At 38.7% G+C, this 24,562-nt stretch overlaps 1 protein-coding gene across 1 annotated transcript in view; it reads right to left on the reverse strand.

The window, feature by feature from the left end:
* Positions 1–24,562, reverse strand: part of ripk2 (receptor-interacting serine-threonine kinase 2) — a 103,317-nt gene that overhangs the window by 6,049 nt on the left and 72,706 nt on the right. The window contains exons 8-11 of the mRNA XM_051929262.1: positions 21,980–22,081; positions 14,468–14,576; positions 11,075–11,155; positions 3,526–3,738 (exon numbers count right to left, since the gene is read on the reverse strand). Of these exons, the coding sequence (XP_051785222.1) occupies positions 3,526–3,738; positions 11,075–11,155; positions 14,468–14,576; positions 21,980–22,081 (505 nt within the window). The remainder of the gene's footprint in view (positions 1–3,525; positions 3,739–11,074; positions 11,156–14,467; positions 14,577–21,979; positions 22,082–24,562) is intronic.

Raw genomic sequence — 24,562 nt, forward strand, 5'->3', positions numbered from 1 at the left:
TACTTTGGTCCCAGCTCTCTGCAGGTCATTCATAGGTCCCCCTGTGTAGTTCTGGGATTTTTGCTCACTGTTCTTGTGATCATTTTGACCCCATGGAGTGAGATCTTGCATGGAGCCCCAGATCGAGGGAGATTATCAGTGGTCTTGTATGTCTTCTGTTTTCTAATAATTGCTCCCACAGTTGATTTCTTCACACCAAGCTGCTTACCGATTGCAGATTCAGTCTTCCCAGCCTGGTGGAGGTCTACAATTTTGTTTATGGTGTTCTTTGACAGCTCTTTGGTCTTGGCCATAGTGGAGTTTGGAGTGTGACTGTTTGAGGTTGTGGACAGGTGTCTTTTATATTGATAACGAGTTCAAACAGGTGCCATTAATACAGGTAACGAGTGGAGGACAGAGGAGCCTCTTACAGAAGAAGTTACAGGTCTGGGAGAGCCAGAAATCTTGCTTGTTTGTAGGTGACCAAATACATATTTTCCACCATAATTTGCAAATAAATTCTTTAAAAATCAGACAATGTGATTTTCTGGATTTTTTTTCTCATTTTGTCTCTCATAGTTGAGGTGTACCTATGATGAAAATTACAGGCCTCTCTCATCTTTTTAAGTGGGAGAACTTGAACAATTGGTGGCTGACTAAATACTTTATATACATATATATACATACATATATATATATATTTACATATATATATATATATACATATATATATATATATATATATATATATATATATATATATATATATATATATATATATATATATATATATATATTTACGTATATTTACATATATATTTACATATATATTTACGTATATTTACATATATATATACATATATATATATATATATATATATATATATATATATATATATACATATATACACACACACACATATATACAGGTGCTGGTCATAAAATTAGAATATCATGACAAAGTTGAATTATTTCAGTAATTCCATTCAAAAAGTGAAACTTGTATATTAGATTCATTCATTACACACAGACTGATGTATTTCAAATGTTTATTTCTTTTAATGTTGATGATTATAACTGACAACTAATGAAAGTCCCAAATTCAGTATCTCGGAAAATTACAATATTGTGAAAAGGTTCAATGTTGAAGACACCTGGTGCCACACTCTAATCAGCTAATTGACTCAAAACACCTGCAGAAGCCTTTAAATGGTCTCTCAGTCGAGTTCTGTAGGCTACACAATCCTGGGGAAGACTGCTGACTTGACAGTTGTCCAAAAGACGAACATTGACACCTTGCACAAGGAGGGCGAGACACAAAAGGTCATTGCTAAAGAGGCTGGCTGTTCACAGAGCTCTGTGTCCAAGCACATTAATAGAGAGGCGAAGGGAAGGACAAGATGTGGTAGAAAAAAGTGTACAAGCAATAGGGATAACCGCACCCTGGAGAGGATTGTGAAACAAAACCCATTCAAAAATGTGGGGGAGATTCACAAAGAGTGGACTGCAGCTGGAGTCAGTGCTTCAAGAACCACCACGCACAGACATATGCAAGATATGGGTTTCAGCTGTCGCATTCCTTGTGTCAAGCCACTCTTGAACAAGAGACAGCGTCAGAAGCGTCTCGCCTTTGGACTGCTGCTGAGTGGTCCAAAGTTATGTTCTCTGATTAAAGTAAATTTTGCCTTTCCTTTGGAAATCAAGGTCCCAGAGTCTGGAGGAAGAGAGGAGAGGCACAGAATCCACATTGTGTGAGGTCCAGTGTAAAGTTTCCACAGTCAGTGATGGTTTGGGGTGCCATGTCATCTGCTGGTGTTGGTCCATTGTGTTTTCTGAGGTCCAAGGTCAACGCAGCCGTCTACCAGGAAGTTTTAGAGCACTTCATGCTTCTTGCTGCTGACAAACTTTATGGAGATGCAGATTTCATTTTCCAACAGGACTTGGCACCTGCACACAGTGCCAAAGCTACCAGTACCTGGTTTAAGGACCATGGTATCCCTGTTCTTGATTGGCCAGAAAACTCGTCTGACCTTAACCCCATAGAAAATCTATGGGGTATTGTGAAGAGGAAGATGCAATATGCCAGACCCAACAATTCAGAAGAGCTGAAGGCCACTATCAGAGCAACATGGGCTCTCATAACACCTGAGCAGTACCACAGACTGATAGACTCCATGCCACGCCGCATTGCTGCAGTAATCCAGGCCAAAGGAGCCCCAACTAAATTTTGAGTGCTGTACATGCTCATACGTTTCATGTTCATACCTTTCAGTTGGCCAACATTTCTAAAAATCCTTTTTTTGCATTGGTCTTAACTGATATTCTAATTTTCCGAGATACTGAATTTGGGACTTTCATTAGTTGTCAGTTATAATCATCAACATTAAAAGAAATAAACATTTGAAATACATCAGTCTGTGTGTAATGAATGAATCTAATATACAAGTTTCACTTTTTGAATGGAATTACTGAAATAAATCAACTTTGTCATGATATTCTAATTTTACGACCAGCACCTGTATATACATATATATATACATACATATATACATATATATACATATATATATATATATATATATATATATATATATATATATATATATATATATATACACATATATATATATATATATATATATATATATATATATATACACATATATATATATATATATATATATATATATATATATAATATATATATATATATATATATATATATATATATATATATATATATATATATATATATATATACACATACATACATACATATATACATACATATATATATGGAGAGAGAGAGAAAGAGACACACACATGGTATTAAACAGGTATAGTCAGTCTTGGAAGGTTTTAATCACCCCTAGTATATTCTCAAGCTCTGACATATCCTAAGTTTTTGGTTGTTGCTATTTACTATACAGCTGTGTTTTTCCCATCAATTTCATTAACACCTGCCTGACTGTGAGTATTTAATGAATAATTGATTAATTACAGATGTGTTGTGTTCTGTCAGTGTTACAGTAGTCAGTCAGTCATTGTCCAACCTGCTATATCCTAACATAGGGTCACGGGGGTCTGCTGGAGCCAATCCTAGCCAACACAGGGAAAAAGGCAGGAACAAATCCCGGGCAGGGCACCAGCCCTCCGCAGGAAAAACACACACACACACACACACACACACACACACACACACACACACACACACACACACAGACACGGGGAGAACATGCAAACTCCATGCAGGGAGGACCTGGGAAGCGAACCCAGGTCTCCACACTGTGAGGCAGCAGAGCCAGCTGTGTGCCACCGTGCTGCCTGTTACAGTAGTGCTATTAATAAATCCAGCTAAAACCACATGTAACTCCTGAAGTGAAATGACATTCAAAGCAACATTTTATGAACATGTCTTAGCCTTAATAAAGTATGTGATCTTGCAGCTAACATACTGGCCTGCTTTTTCCACATCACTACCTTTATTGCCAGTGCTCAAGGTGCCTACTTTGTGGCCGACATTCACAAATAATTAGGACAACATACCTGTGCTGCAAGGTTGCAGTGTCATTTTGCTCAGCTGCTCTTCACATTCAGACTCAGGTACTGCCTGCTTGACGCAAATGTTGAACTCAGAATGAGGTCTGGCACTCTGGTAAATGTTCTGCATGTTATCCTCTATACTTGGGGCAATTAGAGACATGGGTGGGTCTTGTAAACGATTTGTGATATTTGACAGAGGGTTAATATTGAGAGCATCTGTATAAAAAGCAAAAAGGATGACATTCAGTACATTACTTGACAATCATATACAATATCATTAATCAAACGTCAAACCTGCACCAGCCCGACTCCAGTTTTTAATCAAACAGATTATGTTTCCATTACTTCAAAAAAAGACACTTGAAATTTACACAATCACTATATTCTTTAGAAAGCAATTCCTATTACAACATGTAAAGTTTATCCATAGTTGGTGACCCACATTGTACTGTGTTAGGTGGATTCCTGGACAGACTGTGAAAAAGAACATGTCCTGGCAGGGATGCCAAACTGGTATACAGTTAAATGTTTGTAGGAAGTAATCACTGTCAAGATAAATTAACTGAAAGACAGTGGGTCAAACACAACAAAATGTGCCTAGTTCTCCAAGTCAATAAATGGCAGCTGTATATGTTCATTTATTCATTCTTTCATTTTCCGCCACTTATTTGAAGCTTGGTCGCGACGGCAAAAGTCTAGGCAGGGAGGCCCATACGCCTCTTTCCCCACCCACGCTTGTCAACTCATACTGTGGTATTCGAAGACATTCCCAGGCCATAAGGCAAAAATAATCCTCCTAGCAAGCTCTGGGTCCCCCAGCGTTCTCCGTCCTGCTGGTCATTCCTTTAAAACTTCCACAATGAGGCATCTGCGGTGTATTCATATCAGATGCTTGAACCACATCAACTGATGTCAGCAGCTCTACTCTGAGCCTCTCTTGGATGTCTGTGTTCCTCACCCAATCTCTAAGGGTGAGCCCTACCACCCTGCAGGGAAAGTTCATATCGGCCGTTTGTAACCATAATCTCATTGTTTCGTCATTACCCACAGCTCACGACCATAAGTGAGGGTAGGAATGTAGATTGACTGGTACATTAAGAGCTTAGCTACATTAAGAGCTTTGCTTTCTGGCTCAGCTCCTTCGTCATCACTATGGATCAGTATAGCGACCACATAAGTGATCTTGCTGCCCCCTTCCCTGCCACTTCACATTCAGTCACAGACCATCCCTCTGTCTGCTGGAGCTCACAGATTGAAAAAGACAACAGGACCATATCATCTGCAAAAAGCAGTGATGCAATTCTAAAGCCATCAAACTGGACCCCCAGTTATTCTGTTCATGAAAACCACAAACAGGATAGGAGATAAAGCACAGCCTTGGTGGAGTCCCACATCAAATGGGAATGGTGCTGATGTCTTTCTGAGTATGTGGACACGGCTCTCACTGTGATTATACAGGGTCCGGAACAGCCCTTATTAGGGGCCCCAGAACCCAGCACCCTCTACAGAATCCTTCACTAAGGCCATAAAACACATGTACATCTATTGGACAGCCCCTCCAGGATCCTCATGATGGTAAGCAGCTGGTCCACTGTTCCTGTATATGTTAGTCAGGAACTTTCTAGGTTAGTTACCTCTTTATTAAAAAATGGGATGATAAGCTTCCACGCATAAGAGGATGGTGTTATACAAGCCTAGGAATGGTAGAGAAGTGTCACAGAGGGGACTGAACGTGGCCCTCAAGGTACTCCTCACATCGAACTTAAAAGAGGTCATAGGTCATTGGTCTGGCCATTATACTTGTTCCAACTTCACAGTTTGAAGTTGTGTTAGGCATACTGGCAGGGGTTCAGCTAACCACAATGGTTGTGGAAGGAGGACTGGGAGACAGCAGGAGCACTGGTAAGTATTGTACTAATAAATAGGTTTTTAGTACAACACTACCAAATATCATGTTATTTTATTATTCTTACTATTATAACTGCATTTAGGTAGGTGAAAAGAGGCTGTAGTGTTTATTATTTTACAATATTATTCATTCTTAACCACTGTTTGTGCTACCTATCATTATTCATGCTCATTTTTATTAAATTAATACCCTTCTTCATTTACCTAAAATCTCATTTCAAGTGAATGCTGAGACTGAATGAGTTTTACGGACAGACAAAAGTAGCGGATATGTAAATAAAAATATAAACTTTAACAGAGAAGGGGCACCACAAATAGTGGTGAAAGTTTGTGAACACTTTAGAATTTTCTGTATTTCTATATAGACTAGGGGGCTTTGCTCCCTGCTCGCTTCGCTTGACAACCCCCCCACCTGCGCTACACGCATCTCTGTCACTCACATATGTGGATTTCACTTTCACCAAACGACAATACTTTTAATTCTCGTGGATAGGCCTCTTTATTGGGAAGAAACTCCACTTTTCCATGATGGCAACACAAAAAAGACGATCTAAAAGTCTCTGACTTAAAGTTTAAAGCCAAACAATATTTACATACTTCTGTCATATTACCTATGTCCATACAGTAATCCCTCACCTATCGCGGGGGTTACGTTCCAGAGACCCCCGCGATAGGTGAAAATCCGCGAAGTAGCGACCTATATTTATTTTATTATTTGTACATATTTTAAGGCTTTATAAACCCTTCCCACACTCTTATAAACCTTTCTCACTCTCTTGTTAACCTTTCCCACACTCTTATAAACACTTCCTATGCTCTTAAACACTTTCTGCATTCTTAAACACTGCAGACCAACACTGCACACTGCACGCAGCGATCAGACGTCGATGTGTCTGCACTCGTTTTGTGAAGGGGGGCAGCTGAACTCACGCTGAGCAGAAATGGACTTTGTGCTGCTTCTGCCAAAATGCCTGCTTGTCGCTCTGCGCGTTCGGAAGGATGAGGAGGAGTGTGGGTGTGTGAGGGCTGAACGCACGTTCGCTCAAACCCCCCTCCCCGGAGGCGGAGTACGCTCCTGCCACTTCGCATTGTCAAGGGGGTGGGGAGCTGAATGAACGATAAGGAGAAGTGGACTTTGTGCTGGCTTTGTGCTGCTTGTCGCTCTGCCTGTCAATAATTTAAAAGCCTGTACATCACCAGTTTTCCGGTCTCACTGTCTTGTCTTGCGTGAAGTTAAAATGTTTTATAATAGTGAGATGTTACTCATATCCTTAGCCCGACATTCACATATCATATGTGTTAACAAAGTGTGTTTTATAAGTTTACATGTGTTTAAAGCATGTCGGATGGGTATTTGAAGGCTTAAACTATAAAAATGTTTATTTATATGGTCTTTTTATATCGCGGATTTTCTCCTGTTGCTGATGGGTCTGGAACATAACTTCCGCGATAGGCGGGCAATCACTTGTATTTAAAAAATCGCGAAGTCGTGAATCCGCGAAAAGTGAACCGCGAAGTAGTGAGGGATTACTGTATATTCGATCTCTTTTCGCTTTTACCTTTTCATCCATATCACATGGAATTTTGATTCCGTGTTTGGAATTACATTGTAACAACGCAACGTATAACTGCCCGTGACTGAATATCGTTTCTCTCTACAAGAAATGTGTCTGACAATAGCATTCACACAAATGAGAAATGAATGTACCGTGTGCGTGGTTATGTGGGCAGGACTTCTCCAAATCTCTTTGCATAAAGCTCTCGTCTTGCGGGGCTTGAAAATGTTCTCCTACGAGATTTCACTTTCACCAAACAACAAATCTTTTAATTCTCGAAGGATACGCCTCTTCATTGGAAAAAAACACTAATTTTATTTTCCTATTGGCAACAAGAATTAGACGATCTACAAGTCTCCAACTTAAAGTTTAAATCTGAACAATATATTCGATCTCTTTTCGTTGTTCCGTTATTTCTCCAAGTAATAATTTCTGTTTGCTTGCACTAATGCGATCTTTACTAGCCTTTTTTTGAGACATTCAAATTTTCGTACTTCCATTATCTCTAACCTGCTCTGCATGTGTACCACGCCAACATTTTTTAATTCTTTACGACATTCTACTTTGACATCTACTGTTTGTCTTTTATTTCTGGCCCCGGGCATGGTTAAATCTCTTGGCACAAAGACTCGTCTCATGGGACGTGAAACTATCTCTCTGAGAAAATCACTTCTTGTCTCCTTCCTAGATTTTTTTTTATAATAGAGAGATGTGACCTAAAACTAGATAAATAATAATAATAATAATAAATTTTATTTATATTGCACTTTATATTTTAGCAATCCCAAAGTGCTAAAGAGAACCCATTTAAACAAATTACACTAGAACATTACAATTGTTCATTTATTTACTGAGGAAAATTATCTAATGTTACATATTGTGTGTGGAAAATTTTGTGGACCTCTAGGATTATATGTTCATTTGAAGAAATTAAAGTCATGTGTTTCAATCAACGAGATCACACTCAAGTGTGGGTGTGGGAGGCTCTGTCCTAGCTAAAGAATATACATCGGGGTCTTCGCTGTCAAACTCTAGTCTTTGACACAGTTTTATGAAAGTGTGTTATACCTCAATCAAATGACATTTCTAAAGACCTCAGATAAATGTTGCTGATGTTCACCAGTCTGGAAAAGGTGTCAAAACAATTTCTAAAGAGTTTGGACACCACCAGTCCACTGTCAGACAGTCTGTGTACAAGTGGAGAAAATTCAACATCATTGTTAACCTTCCCAGGAGTGGTCGATGAACAAAGATCAACCCAAGAGCAAGGCGTGTAATATTCCAGGAGGCAAAAACTAAAGACCTAAGGATCTAAAGGCCTCTCTTGCATTGGGCTAATCTTATTGTTCATGAGTTCACCATCAGGAGAGTACTGAACAACAATGGTATGCATGACAGGGTTGAAAGGAGAAAGCCACTATTCTCCAAGAATATTCCTGTCCATCTCAAGTTTTTTTTAAAGACCATATGGATAAGCCAGAAGGCTACTGGAAGAATGTTCTGTGAACAATTGAATCTGAAAAAGAAACAGAAGCATTGCGTCCGGTGAAAAGCAAAAACCGCATTCCAGCATAAGAATCTTTATCCCATCTGTGGAAATGGTAGTGGCAGGATCATGATCTGGACTTGCTGTCTTGCTTTAGAATCAGGATGGTTTGCTATAATTGATTGAACTATGAACTCTGCATTTTACCAGCAAATTCCACAGGAAAATGTCAGGGAATCCTTCAATGAACTGAATATCAAGAGAAAGTGGGTCATGCAGCAAGAAAATGACCCTAAACACACACACATTATTCTACCAAAAAACTGCTTAGGCATAAGAAATTCCCTGTTTTGGAATGGCTGAGTCAGTGTCCTGCCTTTAATCCTATAGAAATGTTGTGAAAGCAGTTCATGCAAGGAAACCCACCAACATCCCTGAGATGAAGTAGTTCTGCAAAGAGGAAAGGGCTGAAAATTCATCAAAGCTGATGTGCAGGGCTGAACAACAATTACTGGAAATGCTACATAAGAGGTTCACAGCCGATGCTGAAAGCAAAGATTCGCTTGGTTTTTCAAATATAAATATATAACATGGGATCTTTTTTTTTCTCAAAAAATAAATTAACACTAGAATATGGTGGTAAATAATATATCGTTATTTGACATGCATACATTTCATATGTGTTCCCGGGTCTACAATGATCTGTTCAAATGTAGGATGACAGGAAATGCGAGGCAACAAATGTTGAACACATAACTAAAACAGAAACTTTTTTCATGTTATAGTAAGAACGACAAAATGTTGACGTGAAGTGTATAATGTGTGAAGACTAAAGTCCAAATATCAAATAAACACTTTCATAAAAGGTATAACAAAACAAGTGCACTTTTATTTAAGAATAAAACTGAAGAAAAATAAATTGTTCAATTTACACGTTGCTGTCAATGTATCAAAAACTGAAGTCCAAATGTCAATTGATTGGAAGTACAGGTAGAGATGCCTGGTTGGTTGGTGAAAAGGTAAAAATTGCTGCTTCATTCATAATCAAGAGGTTGCAGGTTCAATCCTGGGTTTTCCCTGCCTTTAGCGATTTCAGTAATAAGCTGCTATTATTAATACTATTATGTAATAAAAACATACATTTGATCTGAGTCTGAAACAGCCGGTGTAAATTTATGGTACTTGTAAAAGTTAGCGTTTTTTTTTTTTTTTTTTTAATTTATCCCCTTTTATTCTCTCAGTCACATTCATACTCCCCCCAACCTGACACTGTTAGTTTTCAAATAAAGAAATAAAGATGTGGTATAATGAAACAAGTGTGCTTTTATGTGTGATTTTTTTATTTTGTTTTTATTCTATGTTATTATTGAATAAAAGCACACTTGTTTCATTGATATGTTGGAGACTCAAATCAAATGTATGTTTTTTATTATATAATATTACTATTACTAATAATAATAGCTGATCACTACTAAAAGCACTAAATGCAGGGAGGACCTGGGATTGAACTAGCAACATCTCGATTACGAAGCAGCAGCTCTTACCCCCCCCCCACAAGTGTAGCTGCTACCTATGAGACAGCCGCGTTTCTACTGTGAAACACACACATTCATGCAAATGTCTTTATTTTGTATTGATTGATATTTGGGTTTTAATTTTCACACATTGACAGCAACATGTAAATTGAACAATTTTATTTTCTTCGGTTTTATTCTTGCATAAAAGTGCACTTGTTTTGTTATACCTTTTGTGAAAGTGTTTACTTGATATTGAGACTGCAGTCTTCACACATTATACACTTCATGTCAACATTTTGTCATTAGTACTAGAACATGAAAAAAATTGCTTTAGTTATGTGTTCAACATTTCTTGCTTTGCATTTTCTGTCACACTACATTTCAACAACTCGTCGTAGACACTGAACACACGTGAAATGTATGTATTTCAAATAATGATATATTATTTTCCTATACAATTCCAGACACCTAACTCCCAGATAAACAGACTTCAGCTGTGAGAATTTTGTGTCCAACTTCAGCTGCCTTGGTGGGGGATCGGATCGGTGCAGTGATGAGGAGTTAAATTAAGGTGGCCCAGCATTACGAATATTTTCTCAGGCTTCAGGGATTCTAGTGTTATCAAGTCTCATATCTTTGTGTCATTTGTTTAATTGGGTTCTCCTTACCTAGTATTAAGACTTACATAAAAAGCTGATCATGATTTAGGTCATATTTATGCAGAAATAGAGACAATTGTAAAGGGTTCACAGACATCCTGGCATCACTGTAGCTAAACTGTATGCACTAAATAAAGTGCAATGCAGAAGGTCCTAGTTATGTTACGTTATCATTTATATAGACAGAAGAAGATGAAGTAGTGTAGAAAATGTTAGACATACATGCTGTATATTGAACATATATTGATAACCAAATTTCATTTTGGCCCACACTCTAGTTTTCAATTAATTACTGTTACTCTTTACAAGATGTATACAGGACACGATCTCATGAAAAAAAAATGCTGGGGAAAAATTCAGCATTTTCAAAATGCATTTTAGGGCCGACTACGATATCACTAATTGGTTTACAATTGGTTTACATACCTGAATGCATAGGGATATTGTAGGATTTCATTTTTGGGTCTGTAATATTTGAATGAGATTCATGAACATACTCTTGATTATCTGTGAGAAAAAATAAAATCAAGAAAAATATTTTTTTTTTTGTTTAACTGTCTTCACTGAGTACAGTCTCAAAGTCGTTAAAAATCAAAATTTGTAGTTTAATATACTAAGTGCAGACACATAATGAGTGTAATGAAAAGTTAAAATTGCTGTTACCCACTCAGATACTTAGTAAATAATGTTCCGCTAGTGCCCATAATTTTATTTACCTCGGCTAACAACAGAAAATAGCACATGATTATTCTGTAGATAGGTATTAAGATGCACTGTAACCACATAGAATGCAAAGTACTTCTTTGTGGATTACTCGTAGACTAACACAACACCAACACTAACAAGAATATGCATATTGAAAAACAGATTTTAATAAAACAAAACGTGTCACCAATTCCTAAACTATGCACAGCAGGTTTTTTTTTGTCTCGATGAAGCAATGGATAATTAGGCTAGAGTACTGGGGTTTAAACCACAAAGCTTTTGAGCTAACCCCACAACCTGTCAGTAGTAACATCCATCTATCTATCTATCTATCTATCTATCTATCTATCTATCTATCTATCTATCTATCTATCTATCTATCTATCTATCTATCTATCTATCTATCTATCTATCTATCTATCTATCTATCTATCTATCTATCTATCTATCTATCTATCTATCTATCAGTGCCTTTCACATCTAAGTGCCAGGAAGGAAGAATAGGAATCCTGGCCAGGACAAAGGATGGATTAAAGGATGGACTGGGTGAACAGGCTTACTGGGAGCAGTTCATCCCCCCACACAACAGGTGGCAGTGTTTCTCAGGGATGAACCAGATTAAGACACCTGCAAGGTGGCATTGGAGTTGGAGTCCAGAAACACAGCTCTGTTGGGGTCATTGGATACCGCCAAAGGCCACTGCCAAGGGAGGACTGCTCTGGTTTCTGCTTGACCAGGATATGCTCTGGGTGACCTGGACAGGAGACTGGAAGCAGTTCCTGGGTTGAACTTAAAAGAAAGCCCACTGTCTCACTTCAGAGTTGGGAGGCAGTAGAAAATGCTCTCTTGGAGGACGGAGGAGGATTGAGAAAGGTTTATTTTTGCTGGTGTACTTATGAAAAGGTGTATTTTTCAAATAAAAATCATTTATATAAACCTGGAATTGTGTTTGGGTATTGCTATGTCTGTGGTTTTGGGCTCAGTTGCACCCCTAGTGGTTACTCACTATCTCTCTCTCTATCTTTATACTGCAGTTATCGCTCGCTATTTCCCATTTAGTCAAAGAACTGATATTTGGCAGGATGGCACATCTAGTTTAGTAGATATCCACTAAAAAAAGGACAATTCGATATATTAATATTTATGGATTAACCACCCTCCCATAATAGAAAATCTAAACATCCCAAAATCTCAAAAATGCCTTGACAGATTTAAATTAAATTTGGTGACGTTGTCAACACTTTTGTAAAAATTTGTTAATATTTGTCATTACTAACGCAGGTAGGATATTCTAAAGCACCACATACCCAATTTCACCACAGCTCTGACAGCAGTCTCACATAGAAATGGGGCATGCCAGTTTATGTAAATGTAGGCCTTTGGCAGAAGTGAAATGAAAGGGGCAAAATTCAGTGAAACTCAAGGAAGACACATTTAGCTTAGCTTGTCAGGTGCTGTGGCTGTGAGTGTAGTCAATTTTACACAACTGATCCAGCAAGAAAGGCATTTAATATATATTAATCCCCCCACCATGCCTCTTTCTTATATACAGGTATCCCTTGATTAACGTGATTAATTAATCCATTGATATTGTCGTGTTATGCAAAACCGTGCTAATTAAATTAAAACTAATGGGAAAAAATATAATTGATCCATCATTTAAAATGTGGGAAATCTGTATATATTTGTGTGTAACAGTTTCATTATCTCGCTGGATTATAGTGTTTATCTTACACCAGTGTTTCTCAACATTTGTGGACTCAGGAAGTTCCTTGATCAGCACTTGAAGAGAAGGAGTGGGGTGTTTCTCCCCTTCATGATTCTAGCATGATTGGAAAAGCAGAGGAAGGAGGACTTCTTGGTGAAATGAGTGCAGTTAGAAATGGGGAAAAATATCATGCAGCATTTATTATCACATGTGACAATAAATCTGAGATAACCCGATTATACTATTTTTTTTTTAAATCAGTGCATGGGCTTGTGTTTTTGTAAAAGCCTACACAGTTGTTCACATGCATATTGTCATTAACTTTGCAATACCAACAAATGATCAGTGTTAAATGTTTTTGAAATAAAAAGGGGAAACTATCAAAAGAAAAACACCACTACTTGATCAGTGGAGCTATGACTCAACAGAATGAAGCACAATTTTCTCTATAGATGATGGAGATGTTGTCATTAAGAATGTGATAAGAAGAGAACAGGACAGTGCTTTTCAGTGAGAAAAAGTAATTTAAAAAATGAAATTAAAGTAAGTAACTTTTTTATGGTATACATTTATCCAAACTCACTATGTACTGAGGCAGTACTAATCTTAGGATTTGATAATAATAGACATTTGAGATTTTCCACTTTAAATCACCATTGTAACATTATTGAATATGTTTTAATATGGAGTTCTGCTGTAACCTCTTTAACACTATCAGCACCAAGGACTGCAGGAAGCAATGGTTCAGTGGTAATCAGCTCAAGTGAACTAACAATATCAGCCACTGGTAAAGAGAAAAAAAATACAAATACTGTATACATACTTAGGGGGCATTTTCAGGGCTTCTACGTTAACTGTACTTCTACCTCAGACCACAGGCTGGCACTGTCACTAACATTTTTCCCTCTTGTGTTCTCAGATCTGACATTTGCAGATTGAAAGACCTCTGACATGACTTCTGCTGCTCCTCTGGAACTGCCATCACTCCCACCCGATAACTACTTAAAGCCATGACCCACTAGAAGTAGGACTCGTGTCTGTATAAGGCATTTACATCTTGCATCGCACTGACATTAACTTTGTTTGTTTTCCTTGTCTTCTTTGGCACAACACCCGCCATCAAATGGAGTTCACCCTATGGTGCCCCTCTCATGTCTCTTGTTGCCTGCCTTTCTTATTATAATATATATATATATATATATATATATATATATATATATATATATATATATATATATATATATATATAAAGAGAGAATGTTGTTGTTTTATTTCTACTGTAATTTAATCCAATAATGAGAACAAATAACATTAAATACTGAAACTAATTACAATGAAAGGTTGAACTGATTTGTATATACTTGCTTTCTGTGTCAGATTATTCAAAGTATTGAACAAGAAAGTACCTTTTTTATTGTGCAGGTTATTGGGTGGAACATTACTCAGTGTTAAGAAATGAGGCTGAGATATGTTGTCTTCTGGAAAGGAAGAGGAACTCGATGATGAGCTACCATCCTAAAAAAAAAAAAAAAAAAAAAAGAACAGTACAGTATGTTGCTGTTGTACTAACAATGAACAAAAGTAGCAGCAGTTGTATTTGAAACAAACCCTGGACTGAGTGTGAGTATATCATAGAGCACACTCAGTCAGAATGGCCCAATTTATAGCCAATAATATTTAAGATGGCTCAAAGGGTTATTTTTTATTTTTATTAATTTTAATTAAAAGCAAATATAAATCCATACAATCAAATCCAATTTAACAAAGCCAAAATTCATCCCCCACCAAAAAGAAGAAAAGAGAGGAGAGTCAGCCAACAAAGCAAATACAGCTCAATACAGAAGCTTATTCTAAAATGCTATTGATTAAATCCTGCTATATTTCAAAAAAGGAGTCAAAGACCTCATTAGATTCTGCCTTACCTTCTTGAGACTGAGTGGAATATAAGGACTTATAGTACTCTCTAAATGTGTGAGTTATATTTTTATGGTCTATAATTTTATCTCTGTCTATTTTAGTAATGTTGGTAATTACTGTTATTGCATTTGGACTTCCTGCTTGTGGATTTGTTGAGCTAAAATCTTACTGGTCTTCTCTCCGTGTTCATAATAAAAATGAGTAGTCAAAATTGAAATTATGATTGAAAAACCTGTCTTTTTCTATAAAGTGCCTCTTTATGAGACCTGGCATATTCTAGATCTATTCTGATAATTCCGCTGATTAACTTAAATGCCACCTTGATTTCCAATTTATTTTTTTGAGAAAGATGTGAAATAATCTGTCCTCTTAAAAATGCCTTCAGAGTTTCCCCAGAGTATTCCTGCTGAGACTTCTGGGGATGGATTTGTCTCCAGAAAATAATCAATTTGCTTGTATATGAATTCTGTACTGAGCTCATCAGCTAATTACAGGGGATTAAGACACCAGCTATGAGATGAGTGTGTAGGAGGTAATCTTCATGATCAGAGGGGCGTGGTCGAACATAACAATAGTGTCGTACTTACATGATTTGATAATGGGCAAAAAATTATTGTCTATGAAGAAATAATCAATTCTTGAGTAACAATGACAAACTTGGAGTATTCTCTAAGGTTAGGATTTAAAAACCACCATGGGTCTGATAAGTTCTGATCTATTTTGCAGTATTAGATGTTATCGCTGTTGTAGCTGAAGATCTCTCGGGGCCTCAAGTATAAATGGTGCGATGAGTTGGAGCCCCATTCAGGGATTGTTCCTGCATCGCGCTGTATGCTTGCTGGATGGATAGATGGATGGAATAATTAAACATGTACTACGAAGATATTTCAATGTTCCGTAAAAGTTCTGAAGTATTGGCATTCTAAGCTTACAGATGGCTTGATATTTATTAAAAAGTTGACTGCGTGGTGCTGCGGTGGGTTGGCACCCTGCCCAGGTTTGTTTCCTGCCTTGTGCCCTGTGTTGGCTGGGATTGGCTCCAGCAGACCCCCGTGACCCTGTGTTCGGATTCAGCGGGTTGGAAAATGGATGGATGGATGGACTGTGTGGTGATCGGTTATTTGGAGAAAGTAAAGAAAGGACAGGAATCTCGGTCAGTATGTTTGAAAGAGACAGTACTGCTGCAATAAATCATTTTACTGAGGGTTGCACAGGGCGCAGCAAGCATCTTGCGGGAGGCAGGAACGATCTCTGGAAGGGGCGCCAGCTTCCTGCTACCACTGCGCCAACATGCCTCAATGTTTTATACATGCTTTAATTTCAATCATCATGAAAATACATCTTTAAATTGTTCAGTGAGCTGTAACATCATGAATGTAATGTATTCTGTGTCCTGTCGGCATAAGAGAAAGCCCGTTTAAGAAGCATGCAGTGATTCACACACATAAGAGTGCAAAGAAGAACACACAGAATACAAAGCATTTAGTGTGCCACTTTGGTTACGATTGGATTTGAGAAACTATTAAACAATTTTAAGATGAGGTTTATGACGTTGTACTTTAATGACAAAGTAAACTACGTGATTAAAGTGGAAATTTCAACCTTTTTTTCACATTGTGCCCCATTTTTTTTTCTTTTCTCTACCCTAATACACTTTTCCATTTGACACTCAGACGGTGGGCTATGACTCGCCTTTTCAGTGCGACTTTGATATCTGACCACTTCCTATTTTTTTCGGGCACTGTGCGACTTTCTGAACTTGAACTTTCGAGTTCCTCCACCACTCTGTCACTCGATCAACTTCCTTTTGTTGTTTATATCACTGCTTAAACCAACAAATAGTAAGTTTTTCTTTGCCTCTACTTTGTATTCGCTGAAATCCTTCTTTTTTCCCATGCTTTTGCCATTGTTTTTTCACAGAATGCAAAACATAAGGGGCTATTTATATTGCTTTGCATATTTAAAGAGGAGTAATTCTGGGAGGAGTTGGGGTAGGACGGCAGGCACATGCACGAGCGTTACTTTTCACGCTGACCGAGATTATGCAGCGGAAGACTGTGGAAGCTGGCATATGCACAGATTTATTCATCTGGATTTTTTTGTGCATACACACAATTCTGCTTTTGTCTGTACATTTTAGTGTGAATTCTACGCACGGCATTATGCATGAGGCCCCAGGTCTGGATGTCAGTCAGTCATTAATTATCCAACCCGCTATATCTTAACTACAGGGATGTAAACACAATTAAAGTCTCCATCCATTATAATTTTATGAGTTTAAATGTAAATATATTTTGGATGAAATCTCTATCATCCACGTTAGGTTCATAGATATTTATTAGACCTTTATTAATATTAAACAAATTGCCCATCACCATGACATATTGCTGTTCAGGATCATATAACACGTATGATGCTACAAATGGGATAGTTCTGTGAATTAACATTCCCATACCCCTAGTTTTCTTCGCAACCAAAACTGGTCCTTAATTATTATGTGAGTCTTCCTGTAAAAATACTATCTTGGCATTTAAACCTGTTAAGTGAGTGAATACTTTCTTTCTGTTTAATTCACTATTGAATCCTTTGGCATTCTGGCTCACAAAGTTCACTGTTTGGTCATAAAAACATTGCTTCTGAAAGTTTGTTGACATTTTGTAGTCTTAAGTTAAGCAAATACATTGTGGCGCCCGGCGGGTGTCCATGCCCGGCCGGGACGCCTAGGAGGAGTGGAGGAGGGCTTGTGCCTCCTCCAGGACACGAGGGGGCGTCCTCCCTGGTAGCTTTGGGGACCACGGGTACGGAGCTTGGAAGCTCAACCCTGTAGGGGCCCATGGTCACCGCCAGGGGGCGCCCCGATGCCTTGGGAACATTGTTCCTCAGTACTTCCGCCACACCGGGAAGTGCTGGGGGGAAGAGACTTGAGGGCACCCGGTAGACTTCCGGCTTCTCCTTGGGAGCTTCCGCCACACAGGGGTGTGGCTACGGAAGTCCTGAGGATGCACCTGGAGCCCATCCGGGGCACATAAAAGGGGCCGCCTCCCTCCAGTCAGGAGCAAGAGTCGGGAGAAAGAAGACGAAGCGTGCTGGAGAGGAGTGGAGGCGGACCAGAGACTTGAAAGGCATTGTGTTGTGGCCAGGACTTTTGAAGGGGTGATTGGTGCTTTGTGCACTGGGTTGGGCACTTTATTGGATTTACAATGAATAATAAACGTGTGGTGGACTATAATATGGTGTCCGTCTGTGTGTGTCCGGGCTGCGTATCACAACATTTTTACATATAATAGGTTTGACCTACAGTTCAGATTATTGCCAGGCGCTATGGCTATGAAGCCTATTGTTGTGTTGGCATTAACGGTTGTTGAGGTAGAATGGATAAATAAAAAATAGCAAAGCTGTTGTTCTCCCCCCACCATTTTAACTGAAAGGGTTTATGTATCATTTACAAAGTATAAAGTTAAAGCAAAAAGAGGCTCTACTTAAAGGAATACTTTTTTTTTTTTTTTTTTTTTACATTGTTTGCTTTTGTTCAGCATTGGTCACAATTGGCTTCTATTATGTCATAAACTTCTTTCTCTCCGTTCTGTCTGAAAACATGAGATTAAAAATATTTTTTGGACACCAATTAAAAGTACACAGGGTAAGTAACATATAATAAATATCATGTTTGGGTGGACTATTCCTTTGCAATGCATAATTCACTTGTCGAATACTATTTGCAGTTTCGGTCTTCATATTACAAGAAACATATTGCAATGAGAAAAAACTCAAAGCAAATAGCATCATTCCTGGACTTTGACTTTAAATCTTTGAATCCTGTTGCCATTTAAAGGTGATACAGAGATTTAGCATAGAGTATTCCAAGTATCGCATTAAAATGAGTTTAGAAATAAAGAAGAATACATTTTGCAGAAAATATTTCTGTATAAAGAGATCTACGAAAGTTCCCTAGCAGAACATTAACATTTTAGGACATGGCTTTAAATGTATTGGATACATAAGAATTGGCAGACTGAATGGTTTATTCTCATCAAAACGTTTCATGGTTAAAATAGAAAGTTCAAGTTAGTTAAAAGAGTTTTTGCCACTTGAACAAGATTTATGAGTCGTATCACCTTGTATTATTTACTGCAGCATGACATGTTACAAAACAACACTTATGAAGTCCGGAATCTTGCTTCCTAATGGGAAGACTTTTCACTTCTTTCATTTGTAAAGTGTAGGGAGTATCCCTACATCCTGGCTAAATTACCCACCACAGTCTAATCATTCAGGCCTCTATTTATCTACCATCGCTAACTATCTCTATCACCCTTTCACCTCCTAATAGCTAATGTTTGGTGAGTGTACTGACACAAAATGGCTGCCGTTGCATGACCCAGGTGGATGCTATACATTAGTGGTGGTGGAAGTAGTTCCCTACTCACTGTGTAAAGTGTTTTGAGTAGAGACAAAGTGAAATAAAAAATATAAAGAATTATTATTATTCTTCTTTAAGCATTATTCCAATTAAAGGGTACATAATCAGAGTTACCCTGCCTGATAACTGAAGAGTGCTGGATTTAAATCTAGCAAACTCATTGTCTATGTGTGCTTTTATTCCTGAAGTTTCTCTCACATTACAAGAAGGTGCAGAAAAAAAACTGATTGACTGGCCCAGTGTCACTGAGTATCCCTCCCATCTTCCAATCCAGGATTGTGCTCCCCTCGAATTGGATTAAATGGATTTGGAAAATTGTGGGATGCATCACTGATATTTTCCTTAACCCTATTAATTCATATGCTCATTTGTCAAAGTCATTCAATATCACACGGTCATCTCTATAATGATTGTGATTTATAATTTGAAAAACATGAAATAAAATTGGTTTTTAAACTCTCTAATCAAGCAAAAATATATACTGAATTGTATATAGGGCTGTGTATTAGCACTGATGTCCTGATTCGATTTGATTTTGATTTTCTTTTGACTGAATTAGAGTGCACTGGTATATTTGAAGTAGTGGCTTTTTCAGAGGTTAGTTAACCATGCATAGAGAACATTAATACAATGCCACAAATTTCAATAGCACTTTACTTGAAGGGTGTCTACATAGTGACTTCATAACATATGCATAAACATGACATTTAAGAAGCAGTACTTGATTAGTAAAGAACAGTTAACATCAGTACTTGCAAGATGTGGTACAAAATATCATTGTTCTTCATAAAAAAATTAAAAAATAAATAAAAAACCACACTTCTTCACTGCACTCATTCAAAATTTTGCCATAATGAAACTAACATATGTATTGCCACATCAGAGTCCACACATATTATGGGGGCTCCTTGTTTTAATTCAATGCAATGACATCTCTTTATAAAACATCTATATCATTTGCACATAATATTACTATAAAATAATCAAATATTGCTTCTTAAATAATAAATGTTATTCAATAACCAGTTTGTCTGTTATGAATCTCCATGTAGACGCCATGTAAACTGTTAGACAAATGTATTCCCCTACAGGACATTTAAACTAATCATGAATTAGTTGAGATTAAAGATTAAAGCTCATGTCTTAGACATATCTTCAGTTGCTCACATGTAGCAGTCACATTAATCCGTCTTGAAAATGTGTCCTTACAGTTTCTCCTCACAAAAAAGTAAGTATTTTAAAGTGAGGATCTAGTGCTGAGGCTTGTTCACAGTGGAGTTGGATGAATGGAACATCAAAGAAAAAAAAAACGGCCATTGTGACTGACAATGGAACTAATATGATCCTTGAGGTACAGCTTGTGGAGCTTTGGCATTACAAGCAGCTCAAAAATTCCAACAATTCCTACAGTTCCAACAATTGCCTGCTTGCTTAGCTGGGTGAGGCAAGTTGCAAACTTTTCCACTGTAGCACTACAGTAAGCCTTGTGCTTTAAGAGAAGCAACTTTTATTGGACTTGCCAACACACAAACTTGTAAGTGATGTGTATAGGTGATGGAACAGCACATGGGAAATGGTTGAAAAGTTTTTGTAACAACAACCAGCCATCTCAGCAGCTCTGCATAGTGTATAGTCAGCGAGGTTGCTCCCGGTGTGACTGGCATGCAGCGTGCCTGTCTGCAACACATCCACCACAGGTGTGCAGTCGTTTTTCATGTAGTGACTTGTGATTGTCACATAGCAATCTGCTCTCCTGGATGTTTAGCTGTCACAAGTTAGGACTACTCTCTCCGCTGACCTGAGACACGTGGCGATGTTCCGTTTAAGATTTTCATAAAGCCTGAAAACAATAGCTTCACTTATTTACTTTCTGGTTGGTACAATATATCGCAGTTCAAAAACCTGTATCATTTGTTGAAAAGCCCTCATTTTCAACAACGGTGTAGGATCTCATATCTTTACAAATACAAACTGCTATAGATGCTGTTATTTGTTGGGCACGAGGAGAATTAAATGGAAGTTTAGAGCTAAGCGCCGTCTCTAGTGAAGATTGTTTAGGCTCTACTCATTTGAGTGTCGACGGAGATTACATTTATGAGTGACATTGGGATAAATGATTTCTCTAAATCGGTTGTGTTACAACAATACTTTACTTCTGAGTTGCACAGCTTACATATGGCTTTGATTTTATCTAGTTGTTCTTTACCAACATATTGTTTGAATCCGTAGGAAGTTCACACATCTGATTTAAGCGTCTAAGGCATTGATTTCAGCTGAGGAGGACACACCATTTTATGCTGTCCTACCTACAGCTGGCCCATTCTCATTCTATGCAAGGTACTAAAGTGCTTTTTCCGTAGAAAGCCTTAACAGGAGCATTAGCAACACCTACTGGATCGGACTCCAAAGATGAAGATGAGCAAAAACCTACATATATTAACAAAGCAGGATAGAGATTCACAAGATTGATCTTATGACTAAGAATTCATATTGAATTGTTTACATGAAAAATAACAATTAATTGGAAAAACTATATTTTTACCCATGCCTAATTATATGCATATATTTTGTTTTTCTTTACCGTCCAAGGAGTTTGGTTCACCAGTTGATTCACTGGATTCAGTTCCTGAATGCAGTTCTTTCCACATGATGAACTTGATGAGAAATCTGACCTGCTGGTGTACTGAAATTAAGAAGAGACAAGTGTGGGAGAAGAAAAATCAGAAGCGATACAGAAAATTTTCACTTAATGACAAATCATTAATTTAATAATGCAAAGAAAATAACAAAAGACAGTTAATAGATTGTGTTTTATATTGCTAATACAGGTTCACTTACATTGAAGACTGAATAAATTAATAAACATAGTGAGAAAGATAAGGATGGTCATCTTTATTTAAAAATCAAATGCATTAAAGTCAGGTTAGAAATTATATTTTATGGGGCTACGTTAAAGACGCATACAGCGTCACCCCGCTGCCTGCGCTTGGGAAAGCAGATCATAACCTGGTTCCGCTTCAGTCTCACTACAAACCAAGAGTGAGGAAGCTACCTACAACCACATGCTCATTCAGGAAGTGGTCCCCTGAGGCAGAGCAGGCTTTGAGAGACTGGAACTACAGACTGGGATATCCTGCAGGGATCACATAGTGAGAACATTGAGGAGGTTGTTGACTGCACTACTGACTACATTAACTTTTGTATGGACATTGTAGTTCCAGTAAGAACAGTACGCTGCTATGCTAAAAACAAGCCATGGATTACAAGTGACATCAAGGGCCTTTTGAACCAGAAGAAAAGGGCTTTTAAAGGCGGTGATCAGCATGAGCTCAAGCGCGTGCAGAAGGAACTCAGAGTCCAGCTCAGGGCGGCAAAGGATCAGTACAGGAGAAAGCTGGAGCAGAAGTTGCAGAATAACAGCATGAAGGAAGTGTGGGATGGGATGAAGATCATCACTGGCTGCAGCTCGAAGTGGGGTGCCACCATCGAGAGAGACGTGAAGAGAGCAAACCAAATGAACAACTTCTTTAACAGGTTTGACCACCCTATCCCACTCTCACCTTGGAGTACTACACCCTCCACCCATCCTTCTGCTGATACCAGCATAGGAGAGACATCCCCACCCACAATTACAGCAGCGCAGGTGAGCAGAGAGCTGAGGAGACTTCATGCCAGCAAAGCAGCGGGTCCAGATGGAGTATCGCCACGACTGCTGAAGGTCTGTGCGCTGGAGCTGGGGAGTCCTCTACAGCGTATCTTCAACCAGCGCTTGAAAGAGGGGAGAGTCTCGAGGCTTTGGAAAACATCTTGTATCATTCCAGTCCCAAAGGTATCATGTCCTAGTGAGCTGAACGACTTCCGGCCTGTCGCTCTGACCTCACATGTGATGAAGGCCATGGAGTGGCTGCTGCTTCACCACCTGAGGCCACAGGTATGCCACGCCCTCAACCCTCAGCAGTTCGCATACCAGGAGACGGTGGGAGAGGAGGTTGCCATCATCTACATGCTACACTGATCACTCTCCCACTTGGACAGAGGCAGTGGTGCTGTAAGAATTATGTTTCTAGACTTCTCTAGCGCATTCAACACCATCCAACCTCTGCTCCTTAGGGAGAAGCTGACAGAGATGGGAGTATGGTGGCATGGATCGTGGACTATCTTACAAACAGACCTCAGTATGTGCATCTCGGGAACTGCAGGTCTGACACTGTGGTCAGCAACACGAGTGCCGCAGAGTACTGTACTTTCTCCGGTCCTGTTCAGCCTATATACATCGGACTTCCAATATAACTCGGAGTCCTGCCACGTGCAAAAGTTTGCTGACGACACTGCTATCGTGGGCTGCATCAGGAGTGGGCAGGAGGAGGAATATATGAACCTCATCAAGGACTTTGTTAAATGGTGCGACTTAAACCACCTACACCTGAACACCAGCAAAACCAAGGAGCTGGTGGTGGATTTTAGTAGGCCCAGGCCCCTCCTGGACCCCGTGATCATCAGAGGTGACTATGTGCAGAGGGTACAGACCTATAAATACCTGGGAGTGCAGCTGGATGATAAATTGGACAGGACTGCCAATACTGATTCTCTGTGCAAGAGACGACAGAGCCGGCTATACTTCCATAGAAGACTGGCGTCCTTCAACATCTGCAATAAGATGCTGCAGATATTCTATCAGACGGTTGTGGCCCTCTTCTACGCGGTGGTGTGCTGGGGAGGCATCATTAAGAAGGACGCCTCATGCCTGGACAAACTGGTGAGGAACGCAGGCTCTATTGTAGGCACTGAGCTAGACAGTTTGACATCTGTGGTAGAGCGACGGGCGCTGAGCAGACTCCTGTCAATCATGGAGAATCCACTGCATCCACTGAACAGGAACATCTCCAGACAGAGGAGCAGCTTCAGAGACAGACTGCTGTCACTGTCCTGCTCCACTGACAGACTGAGGAGATTATTCCTCCCCCAAACTATGCGACTCTTCAATTCCACCCAGCAGGGTAAGCGTTAACATTATTCAAAGTTATTGTCTGTTTTTACCTGCATTTTTATTACTCTTTAATTTAATATTGTTTTTTTGTATCAGTATGCTGCTGCTGGAGTATGTGAATTTCCCCTTGGGATTAATAAAGTATCTATCTATCTATCTATCTATCTATCTATCTAT

This window comes from Erpetoichthys calabaricus, chromosome 6, assembly GCF_900747795.2.
Source record: "Erpetoichthys calabaricus chromosome 6, fErpCal1.3, whole genome shotgun sequence".
In the NCBI taxonomy this organism is placed as follows: domain Eukaryota; kingdom Metazoa; phylum Chordata; class Cladistia; order Polypteriformes; family Polypteridae; genus Erpetoichthys; species Erpetoichthys calabaricus.